This window comes from Humulus lupulus, chromosome 1, assembly GCF_963169125.1.
Source record: "Humulus lupulus chromosome 1, drHumLupu1.1, whole genome shotgun sequence".
Lineage (NCBI taxonomy): Eukaryota > Viridiplantae > Streptophyta > Magnoliopsida > Rosales > Cannabaceae > Humulus > Humulus lupulus.
In genome coordinates this window covers 23,386,760-23,399,390 of record NC_084793.1, presented here as the reverse complement: position 1 = coordinate 23,399,390, position 12,631 = coordinate 23,386,760, and the positions used below count along the sequence as shown (strand labels likewise).

General features: G+C 35.6%; 2 protein-coding genes across 2 annotated transcripts; one reads left to right on the top strand and one right to left on the bottom strand.

Annotated features, from left to right (window-relative positions):
- The first annotated feature begins 977 nt into the window (after positions 1 to 977).
- LOC133818286 (pathogenesis-related leaf protein 4-like) lies at positions 978 to 1,999 on the top strand. Its single transcript, XM_062251100.1, has one exon. It carries the CDS (start codon positions 1,214 to 1,216, stop codon positions 1,694 to 1,696), a length of 483 nt encoding a protein of 160 aa, XP_062107084.1. The 5' UTR covers positions 978 to 1,213; the 3' UTR covers positions 1,697 to 1,999.
- Positions 2,000 to 11,471: 9,472 nt separating this feature from the next.
- Positions 11,472 to 12,350, bottom strand: LOC133789114 (pathogenesis-related protein 1-like). The gene is made up of 2 exons (XM_062226835.1): positions 11,605 to 12,350; positions 11,472 to 11,562 (listed from the first exon to the last, which is right to left on the bottom strand). Exon 1 carries the CDS (start codon positions 12,295 to 12,297, stop codon positions 11,761 to 11,763), a length of 537 nt encoding a protein of 178 aa, XP_062082819.1. The 5' UTR covers positions 12,298 to 12,350; the 3' UTR covers positions 11,472 to 11,562; positions 11,605 to 11,760.
- Between the last annotated feature and the right edge of the window lie 281 nt (positions 12,351 to 12,631).

Genomic DNA, 12,631 nt, shown 5'->3' with positions numbered 1-12,631 from the left:
CCATAGTGTAAAGTTGTTGCGATCTAGCTTCAAGGTAAACGGCTGATTTAATGTGCTTCCAAAATGAGGCACAGTAACATTCTGAGTCTGAGCTTGACTGCTACCAACAGCAGCATTTGACACCATCTGCTGCACTGCTGATGCAGCTTCCTTCTGGCCACCATTGTCACCTTCAGTTGGGGTCTGTGGTGTTTTCTCTCCAGGAGCAGCCATAGAAGACAAACGTCTGAGCGGCTCTGATACCAAGACAAAAAGAAGAAGGAAATGCACTGAATTGTATAATGCTCAGCTGAGAAATGGTGAGGTGAAAGAATTGTATTAAATAGCCAAAGTACAGAATATTCTATACATTACATGTGTACAAGCCTAACGGTATAATCAGAGGCAAAGAATAACAAATTCCTAACATAATTGATTCTCTAATCATTACACAAATTATGAGCTGTCCAAATAGTTTGGACCACAACCAAAATTACACAGATGCCCTTTACTCCACTGATTCCATTTTCTTCACAAAAGTTGATATAAAATACAAGAACAAATGACATGAATGGAACTTTAAAAAAATTGTATATCTATAATTACCGGCCAACATTTTGGTGTTGATCGAGACCAAGTAGTTTCATGCTTTATATATATATCTTTCTTCTAAATGAAACTATTGTTTGTTATTTCAGTTTTGTACGTCCAAGTAGCTATTTCTTTTTGGACCAGTCTTGTCTAAGCAAGTACACCAGATATATTACTAATTAATATATATTATGCTTTCATCACACTCTAGTGAGAGTGCTGAGTTATCTTTTTTTCAAGTTTACTATATATATATATACTACTTTTGTATTTGGATAAAATTAATGAGAAAAAACACATACAGTGTATGTTAATTTCACCCATTTGTACTTTGAGTAATTTGAAAAAAATAACATATATAGAAGTTATCTTTAACAAAGTACCACTAAGCTTTTTTTTTTTTTTTTTTTTTTTATTCGTAACTAACCTTATTAGTGCGCTTTACTGAAAGTTGCAGCAAACTGTACAAAACTCTCATAAGTGGGAAGGATCTGCTTACTATTTACTTCTTTAAAACCTTTAAATATTCCACAACTGTTCGCGCACTTAATACTTTCCAACTTTATAAATACCTTATTATCATTCCCAAGTCAACCACAACAACCCAATATATACTAACAAAGATCTCATATTACTACAAACAATGGGTTTCTGTAAAATCTCAACAATGCTATTTATTATGTTCATTTGTCTTTTGGGACTTTGCCAAGCCCAAAACTCCCAACAGGACTTCCTCAACACCCACAACACGCCCCGGAACCAAGTTGGGGTGAGCAACATCGTGTGGAACATCACTGTGGCCAACTATGCTCTGAACTATGCCAACGCAAGAAAAGGAGACTGTAATCTGGTGCACTCTAACGGCCCTTATGGCGAGAATTTAGCCAAAGGCAGTGGATCATTCTCAGGCACAGCCGCGGTCAATCTCTGGGTAGCAGAGAAGCCTAACTATGTCTACTCCTCAAACTCCTGCGTCGGTGGTGAGTGCCTCCATTATACTCAGGTCGTCTGGAGTGACTCCATTCAAGTTGGCTGCGCCAGGGTCCAGTGCACCAACAGCTGGTGGTATGTCGTCTGCAGCTACTATCCACCAGGCAATTACGAGGGAGAGTACCCTTATTACTGAGCTATATCTAAGGGTTGGATAAATCGAACACATTAATAAACAAACTAGTGGAAAGAAGATTTATAATAAGATTTTGGTTCACTTGTTGTCTTGATATACAAGTGAGTCAACCGATCAACCATTAATTATTAGGAATATATAAAAATATATATTATATGTATTGATATGTATTAATTATGTAACTGCAACCCTTCTTTTTGCTGGAATAGCAGCTATTGCAAAACAAGAGAAGCTTACTTCTCTCACTTAAGTATGATATTCTCCAAGTTACCTTAAATAACACAATATGAAAATTGTTGTTGACTTTTCTCATCATCTCTTTTTTGTTTTGGAATAATTCTCATATAGTCCTAAATTTTTTTACCTTAATTTTCGAACTAGTTATAACTAAGAAAAAATTCTATATTGTAATAAGTTATAAATTTTTTTGGTACAACCTTTAAAAAATATGCCTCTACACAGTAATAACTGTGTTAATATTAAATATATTTATATATGATATCTTATACATTCTAAAAATTTATCGATAAAATTAATTATCAATTTAGACTTGTAAAATAAGTTTCACTACACCAAAAATTTCTTTCAATATGATCGTAAAAGTATCTTCAAACGTATGCAATAACACTTTTTAACGTGTTAAAGGAAGTGATGTTATCATATATCTTAGTACTTTACATAACATTTTTTCATACTTATGGAAAAGTATCATTGCATAGTCAAAGATAACACTATTATTGTGTTATTTTAATAAATGGATAAGTGATCCTTTATGTTATTTATAATTGTTTATATAACACATTTTTCTACTTACAAAATATTATTATGGTATACCTTACGATAATACATTTTCTTCACTATATTAACTATAGTGTGCATAACAAAATTTTATACATGTATAGATAAGCTTTAGCTATTATCTAATATGCTTTTTACTTGCACAAAATTGAAAAAAAAATTGCCCATTGAAACTAATTAACAAAGAAAGATAATATAAATAAATTATTATAAATTACAAGAATAGTTTTACAATGTAGTGAGTCAAGGCTAACAAAATCATATTTCAACCAAATACAGCAAAATAAAAAGTGTATAAAAAAAATTAGGTGAAATAAATGCATTAAATATGAATATCTCAACTACAATTGTTGTATATTTTTGCTCCAACAGGCAATCTAATTATATCTGCACATTGCAAAAAAAAAAAAAAAACAACAAAATCCATTAATCATTAGCAAAACAAAACTTCATAGAACATCTTATAGTATTCTATTCACATCAACATAAATATCGCGATTGCCAACTATCTCACCCACAACAAGTCATTGTCAAAAAATCTTGTCTCTGTTTTTCTTGATGAAAATTTGAACTTCCACAATGAAAATCTGTATTTTGTTGCAGTTGCATTAATCACGAGTATTTGTTTGTCTTAGTCTTCTCTTTGTTTGTTAAACCACCTAAAGAGCAAAATATTTAGAAGAGGAAAACCAACGTGATGCTTTACTATGGTTAAACTAACACAACAAAAGATTAATAACTCTTTGGTTAACAAACTATGGTTATTAAATCAGAGTCATGTCACACACAGCCAAACAAAATAAAAGAAAATGGAAAGAACATACAAAAAAAAATGAGTGAATCTTTTCTTTGACAAATGAAGTAACTCTCAATACTCTTGGACAGCTGCAAAACTAACAGTGTCCTTGTGATGACAAATCATGCTAATATATTTTTTAACTAATTCCGACAAAGATAGATAAATAACCAAAATCTCGTAACAACATCACAATGCATACAAAGAATCATTTCTTTAGTAGCGACTAAGATTTAGCAAAACAGAACAAGCTCTAAAATCAGTAGTAGTCATATACACAATTATCTCCAATAAATTCTTAAAATGAATCAATATTCCGTAAAAATTATATATAATATTATTGAATATTTATTTTTATTATACTTATCTCAACTTCTTCATGCAAGAATTACAGAGCAATAAAACATTATTAAAACAATGTCAACTGTAAATTCTTAGCCACACCAATAAATGATCGAAATTAGATAGTCATTATACTATGTCTTCAGCTTTTTTAGGAGGTAACATAAAAAGGAAAACACATAATAAAATATAGAAATGCTAAAATAAAATCATAACATAGGCAAAAATAGTTCAAAGCAATCAACAATATGTGATGCCTACTTAATTAGTTGTGGCGGGTATGTTTCTCAAATATAGCAGTTCTCAAAGAAACAACAAACTATGAATGCAAACAAAAAAGACACACCCATGCAAGATGTATCAAGATTCTCACCATGACGAGACAAAATATATGTTGTTCTCCTAAGATTCTCACCAATCTCAATTACTACCAGTGCCTAAGAGTCTCCCAAGCATTTAGTCACTCCCCTTAGTAAAGATTCACTTAAGAGAAAAAACAAAAAAACCCCAACTCCAATATTATACACACTATAGCTTATTTATGTACGCTTATCATTAAATATGTGGCCCTGCCAATTAGTAAAGGTATGGAATAAGTGAATAAAACATAAACCAATGCTAACAATTTTTCTTTTCAAACTAATAAATAAGAAATGGCTAAGGAACACACCAATTCCTTCATTAGAAGACCAGTGATCGCAAAAGAATAGACTTGGATTGTTTGCGAGGAGATGAAACTAAAAATAAATCATTACAAAATATCAATAAACATGTAACAAATAAAACAAGAATATCATTCAAAAGTAAAAATAACCATAAAACAAACACAATCATATAAATATCCAAGAAACCAAACCCAAAAAAATAGAACCCTTCCTTTAACCCAATATCAGGGTCAGGTTTCATAATTTCGCATAAAAAATTGCATTAATAAAAAAAATTATACAAAACAAAAAAGGGGAAATCAAGGTTAGCTAGTCAAATTTCTAGGGTATAGGCATAGGCACACGTAAAAGAGGAAAACCAGCTCAAAGATAGAGAGCTGCTACTTTTCATTATATATAGCTAGTCTTGTTACATCATGTAGGGTTTTCAAATACAAGCAATGGGCTGTCATATGCAGGCCCCAATACCCTAACGGCTAAAAGCCACAAAACAAGGAAAAGCAAAGGGCCACACCCATGCACGTACAAAACAGAAAAAGGAGGAAAGAGAGAGTGTACAAAGGCTGACAAAGGACATGCAAAAAGAAAGAAAAACCCATGCATTAACCAAATGAATGTCCAGGTATTAACCAGCGTGAGTTTTTGTCTTAACACCACCCCTCAAGCGAAAGGGTGATGCAGTCACACCAAGCTTGCTTACTAAAAATTGGAATCTGGAGTGAGATAACCCTTTTGTGAGGCAATCTGCTATTTGGTCAAAGGATGAAACATATCTGATGTCAATCTTCTTCTGCAATACTCGGTCTCTAACAAAGTGAATGTCAAGTTCAATATGCTTAGTTCTAGCATGGTAAACTGGGTTTGATGCTAATGCCCCTGCACTCATATTGTCACACCACACAGTAGGAATAAATGGTGTTCGAAATTGCATCTCTTTAAGGAGTGACTCAATCCAAATGATCTCTGCTGTAACTTGTGCCAATGCCCTGTATTCTGATTCTGTGCTTGATCTTGAGACCACAGTTTGCTTCTTTGATGACCAAGAAACAAGAGTATTGCCGAAGTAAACACAGTAGCCACCAATTGATTTTCTATCATCTGGACAGCATGCCCAGTCTGCGTCAGAGTAGCCAACAATGCTCAAGTTGTCACTGTGACCAATATGTAGACCGTGATGTAAAGTTCCTTTCAAATACCTCAAGATTCTCTTTGCTGCACTCCAATGGCTTGTAGTTGGCTCCTTCAAAAATTGGCTTAATTTATTTACAGCAAAAGCAATGTCAGGCCGAGTATGAGTAAGGTATTGAAGCCCCCCAATTACACTCCTATAGAGTGTTACGTTCTCCAATCTTGTTCCATCCTTGGTTGAGAGCGGTTTCCCAGCAGTCATGGGAGTTGGAGTTGGTTTGATATTGAGCATATCTAGTTTGTGTAATAGCTCCGTGACATACTTCCCTTGACTCAAATAAATGCCCGAATCATCTCTGAAAACTTCGATCCCCAGGAAGTAATGTAGGTCACCCAAATCTTTGAGTGAGAATACTTGATGCAATCGATCAATGAATATCTGAACTTCTTTGTCATTGTTGCCAGTGACTATAAGATCATCCACATAGATCAGTACCATGATCACAGTTGCCTTTGTTCTGAGTAAGAAGAATGAGTTATCGGCTTTCGAGTTCACAAAGTTCCAGCTTACCAAAGTGGCTTTCAAGCTATCAAACCATGCTCTAGGGGCTTGCTTGAGTCCGTACAGCGACTTGTGGAGCTTACACACATGATTAGGGTGTTTCTCGTCTATGTATCCTTGAGGTTGCTCCATATAAACTGCTTCTTCTAAGTGACCATTGAGAAAGGCATTGTTTATATCCAGTTGACGAACTGCCCAACTCTTTGTGACTGCTAGTGTGAGAACAATTCTAATTGTTGATGCTTTCACAACTGGGCTAAATGTCTCCCCAAAATCTAAGCCAGGCCTTTGATGAAAACCTTTAGCCACTAACCTGGCTTTACACCGTTGAAAACTCCCATCTGCATTTAGTTTTTCTTTGAATACCCATTTGTTACCCACAATATTCTGACTCTCACTTCTCGGTACCAAAGACCATGTTGTATTCTTGACAAGAGCAAAGTATTCCTCATCCATAGCCTCTTTCCATTGGGGAAGTTGTAATGCTTCATCAACTGTTGTAGGTTCTCTAGATTGATCGGTCCACTGTGCCTCACCAAGGTAGACTTTGGGTTTGAACACCCCTGACTTAGATCGAGTTACCATGGGGTGTTGTGAAGTTGTAGGCGGCTTAGCAAGAGAAGAAGCTTGCTGTTCGGACAAGTGGTCTTCAGGTGTATCTGTATTCTCAATATTCAGCTCAACAAATAAATTGGGAGAAATGTCAACCTGATTTTTTGGAGAGACCAATGGGCTGTGATGCTCTTTTGAGTATGATACTGAAGGTTCAGCTGCCATCTGACTTGTACCAGTGTTTTCAAGAGGGACAGGAGTACTTTCTGAGCTATGAGTTGGCGTGGAAGAAGGCAGATTTTTGTCTTGTGTTTGGGGTAAGTCTGACGTGTGGTATGGAAGGTGAAACCAAGAACTTGGTGTGGGGACCTGGATGGTAGACTCACGAGTATAATTATTTAAAAAACCAGTTTTGAATGGGAAGTCATTTTCATTAAAGACTACATGTCTAGAAATATAGAGTCTCCCTGTTGAGCTTAGACACTTGTAGCCTTTATGTGAGTCACTATAGCCTAAGTTTACACATTTGATTGAGTGAAAGTGGAATTTTTGGGTTTGGTAAGGTCTTAAACATGGGTAACAAGCTGTCCCAAATACTTTCAAAAAATTGTAATCTGGTTTCCTTGAGAAAATGGTTTCGAAAGGTGACTTGCCTTCTAAAACATGTGTTGGAAGCCTATTAATGAGATACACTGCTGACTGAAAGGCATCTACCCAATACTTAAGTGGCATACTAGCTTGAGCTAACAATGTCAACCCCATTTCTGTGATATGTCGGTGTTTTCTTTCTGCACGGCCATTTTGTGCCGAAGTGTATGGGCAAGAGGATTGACAAATAATGCCATGGTTGTGAAGGTAAGTCATTAGTGGTTGATATTCCCCCCAGAGTCCATTTGAACTTTCTTAATGGTTCTACCAAATTGATTTTCAACCAATGTTTTGAACTGAACAAAGGCATTTAATGCTTCTGATTTTGCTTTCAATGGAAACAACCAAGTATATCGTGTATGATCATCTACAAAGTGTATATAATATCTTAGATTGGTGTTTGACATGATCGGAGCTGGTCCCCAAATGTCAGTGTGAATCAAATCTAGTTCCCTTTGTGCCCGTGATTGTGATGTATGAAAAGGTAATGAATGAGACTTCCCATATTGACATGCTTCACAAAAGTGCAACTGATCTTTCATTGAAGTTTTTATACATGCAAGATTAAGAACTTGGTTTAAGACTCTTAGAGAGGGGTGTCCTAAACGTCTATGCCAAGTATCTTTTAGGGAATTACAGGGAGAAATTAGTACATTGGACTCAACAGAAGCAGTAAAGGTAGACACACACGGGTTTGATTTTGATTGTGAAGTATGAGGAGTGATGTTGGAGAGACGATCTGGATTTGATGAGACGTTTAACTGGTACAAGCCATCTTTAAGCCTCCCCTCCAGCACCACCTTCTTTGTTTGGATGTCCTTCACATAACACACATCACAATAGAATTCAATAAAGACTTTGTTATCTGCTGTTAGCTTTGAAATACTGATCAACTTTTTTGTAATATCAGGCACAAACAGAACATCTTTTAGCAATAATTTGGGACCACTAACAGATTGTAAAACACTAGAACCAACTTGAGCAATAGAGAGTTGATTACCATTTCCAACTGTTAGCTTTTCAGTACCTCCATATGGAAACTTATATTGCATATCCTCACTTGTGGTTGTGACATGGTTAGTGGCTCCACTATCTGCATACCAACTTGCATGATCAACAGTCTCAGGTGTTGCAATGAAGGCAGAGGGATTTCGCTTATCATCTGTTTGAGATGTGGTGTTGTTTGGTGGAGCTTGACCCATGAAATTAGCATCATATCGGTTATAGCAAAAGGCAGCGGAGTGACCATATCGTCCACACACCTGACATGTGGGTTTGGAATTTCGACCACTTGACCTACCACCATGAAAACGTCCACGAGTATTGTTTCCCCTAAAGGAAGAACCCCTGCCAGAAAATTGTGGTGGACGTCTGCCAGAAGAAAAAGAATGGTCAGGATTTCGATGGGCAATATTAGCGGAAGGAAGAATACCAGTGTTGGGAAGTGTCCGAGTTGAGCTATTCTGAAGATGAAGACGCTCTAATTTGCTGTCGAAGCTGAGTAATAGCTCCTGGAGTTCCTGCCAAGTGATTGAATCTCGAGCTTCAATCTGAACAGTAATGGGAAGATACTCCACATCTAATCCACGAAGCACATTTGCAGTTAGGTGATGTTCAGGATAAGGATCTCCTGCAATAGCAAGCATGTCTGCCCAAGAACGCTTTTGACGAAGATAATCTGCCATAGTAGAACCACCTTTCGGCGTGAGTTGTATCTTGTCTCGAAGCTCATCCATACGAGCCTTAGAGTGAGCACCAAACAGATTCTCCAAGGCTACCCACAAGGATCGAGCAGAAGAACAACCCATCACTTCGGAAGCAATGGACTCCGTCATGGACCCATAAAGCCATCCCATCAATAACTGGTCACAAACAATCCAACTTTCATAGTCGGGATTAGAACGAACACCAAACCCAGGAAGACCATCACCCGAAGCTACACCAGTCGGAATGAACTCAGGAGGAGCAACTTTCAGACCATTAATGTACCCATCAAGCCGATGCCCCCTAATAATGGTAGAAACCATAGTTTTCCACAAGGTATAGTTATTTCTATCTAACTTAAATGAAAAGGGCTGAGATAGAGTGTTACCAAATGGGGTATGAGAAGAAACATTAGAACCCGTGGGGGCAGATGAAATAAAAGGGGAATTGATTGGTGCAGGCACTGTACCATCGCGTGCTGCAGGAACAGTTGGTCTACCTGCGTTAGCTGGGGTCTCTGCAGGACCTGTATGGCTTGTTCCTGAAGACATGGCAGCGTGAGCAGTGATGCTCTGATACCAAGTCAAATTTCTAGGGTATAGGCATAGGCACACGTAAAAGAGGAAAACCAGCTCAAAGATAGAGAGCTGCTACTTTTCATTATATATAGCTAGTCTTGTTACATCATGTAGGGTTTTCAAATACAAGCAATGGGCTGTCATATGCAGGCCCCAATACCCTAACGGCTAAAAGCCACAAAACAAGGAAAAGCAAAGGGCCACACCCATGCACGTACAAAACAGAAAAAGGAGGAAAGAGAGAGTGTACAAAGGCTGACAAAGGACATGCAAAAAGAAAGAAAAACCCATGCATTAACCAAATGAATGTCCAGGTATTAACCAGCGTGAGTTTTTGTCTTAACATAGCTACCTCAAAATCACACACAAAATTTAGAAATTACAGTTCAATGGAGATATTACTTTCAGAATCCAACTACTTAGAAAGAAGAGAGAGAAAAGTGAAAAACAAGAGGGCATGAACTAGAAATATGATTTAACTCATAGGTCATTATAGTTAAGAGAGATTATAGGTGAAAGTCAAGAGTTGAGAGTGCAGGAGAGAGGCATGAACTTTAAATCACACACATATATATATCATATATGTATATATATATATATATAAAAAGTTAAAAATTTGATTTTCAAAAACCACATATAAATGAATAGTGTATCATACAATCAAGTTTGAAGTACTTACATCCAATACAAAAGTTGACTATGGAATAGAGGAGAAGAAGAAAAGGCTCCACGTGGTTGTACTAATTCCTGAAATCATTTGCTTACAATTACTTGGAAATAGGGATTTCATCGTTGCGTAGAGGGCTTTTGAGATACCAAAGGGATGGAGGAATATTTGGGATTTAGAGAGAGACAAAAGAAAAATAAGAATTATATCTAATAGCAAAAATATCGAAAAAAAAACAACAAAAGCAAAAAAGTTGGCGCCCAAAATTTTGAGTCACCTGATCATAGTTTTTTACCAAGCATAATATTTCTTTTAGATTTTAGTGTCCTAAGTCCTTTTTGGTGTAGTATTTGTATACTTCCAACATTATAAAGATATTCATACTGTACTTATACTTTTATGTCATTTTTATTTATCAATGTTTATACATTGAATTTGATCATTTTTATTAATTATTATTTGATTTAAATTTAAATGTGTATATTTCTAATATTTTATAAATATAATTTTATTAAGTAATAATCTCCTTATATTAATAAAATATATTGGTCTCAATATTATTATTATAAAGATGTTTTACTATATATTTAAAATGTCTTTTAACACATTAAAATATAAAATCTGCTACTGCTATTTATAATATAATATATATTTATATATAACCCACTTTATGGCAATCTTATCCTAACGAGTTTTATGATAATGATGTTACTGTGGCCATTGTTTTATAGCGACCACGACATTAATAATGTATCTGCTATACAATACTTTTTGACTTTCTCTAGAGCAATGAGGATTAAATTGGAAATTCAGCGTGTCCAACAGTACAGGAAAGTCGGATACTGTTATTAATATAATTAATCGTGTGATGTTGTACACTTTAAAATACTAAATAAAAATACTTTTATTAATATGTATAAATATAATGCTTAATTAACAAGATTAAAATCACTTGATATATGTCATCACAACAACATTTATATTTGTTTGCTCTAATTTTAGATCTGTCTTTTATTTTATATTACACTTATATATGTACATCTAAATTTACAAATTCTTATATCATTGAATCCCTAATATATTTTTATTAATTTTCACTACTAAAAGTCACATTTTACGCACACTTAATCAATTGAACAACGGAGACTTAAAAAAAATTAACTCGTTTTTTCCCCTTTGAAAGCAATTTATTCCCTACGTACATGTTAAAACAAGAATTAAATATATATATATTAAAATGTGAAAAATCTCAAACGCTCCCTAGATAATATAATTTAAAATCTAAAAGTAATACATTGTAAGAAAATTAATATAGAATAAAATTGAAGATACAAATTTTTGTTTATATACTTAAAATGCGTTTGGTCTTTTATTAATTCTTGTCTTCCGTTTCTGAATAGAAACAAAGAAAAGTTCTCAAACAAGTGTTGAGAAATTTCCATACACACTCATTTTAATACAAAACAAGGTTGAGAATTTTCTCAAAACAACTCTTAAGAAAATCTCCTTCACACACAGAAAATCAAAATGAAACTAGTGTTGCCAAACACATCTTGTAGAGCATAGCCTTTTTCATCAAACACTATCATCACACGATGACAATATTGATCGATCATGGATCGAGTTAGAATTGCTCAACATACGATGCTAACACATCAAAAGGTCGCTGGCCATTCCAGTTGCCCGGAGGATCATAGTTGCAGGTAATAAAGGAACCCCGATTATTATCACACCGAACCTTAGCACACCCAAGACGAACCGAGTTACGCCACACCACCTGAGTGTAGTGTCCACAAACCTTCCCAGGGCGGCATGTGTTGGAGTTGTAATCGTAGTCGGCCTTCTCCGCCACCCACATCTTCACGGCGTTGACGCCAGAAAGGTCAGGTCTTCCCCATGCTATGTTCTCGCCGTAAGGCCCTTGGGAGTGCACCAGACTACAATCACCCTTGCGTTGGTTGGCGTATCGACGCGCGTATTCAGCCACCGTGTTATCCCATCTGATTGGCCCCACACCGACCTGCGCGCGCGCCGCGTTGTGGGCGTTGAGGAAGTCTTGCGGAGAGTCTTGGGCACAAGTGGTTTGGAGAACAGTAACCATGCATGTGAATAATAGTACCACTAGTGGTGACATTCTATCAATACGACCTCCTAACTCCATTTTTTTTGCTATATATATTTCGAAGATTTTAGTGTTGTGGATTATTGAATCATAATGTCAAGATATTTATAGTGATGGAAAGTGGAATTAGTTTTATTTTTCTTATTATTTCACTTCGGTGTATACAATATATTTCACACCATGTATATTATAATATTGTAATAATTTATTAGATAAACCAGGCAGCAGGCGGCGGCGGCCAATGGATCATCATTATAGAAAAATGAGACATTTATACCAAAAAGGCACTTGTAAAAGAAAAACATTTTTTTAGTTAGAAATTTATTGATGTTGTCGTTATCCTCATAATTATAGTCAAGCACTGATCAATGAT

Bases quoted from the DNA above. Each gene is read 5' to 3' on its own strand.
- LOC133818286 (XM_062251100.1), top strand. From the start codon at position 1,214: ATGGGTTTCTGTAAAATCTCAACAATGCTATTTATTATGTTCATTTGT.
- LOC133789114 (XM_062226835.1), bottom strand. From the start codon at position 12,297: ATGGAGTTAGGAGGTCGTATTGATAGAATGTCACCACTAGTGGTACTA.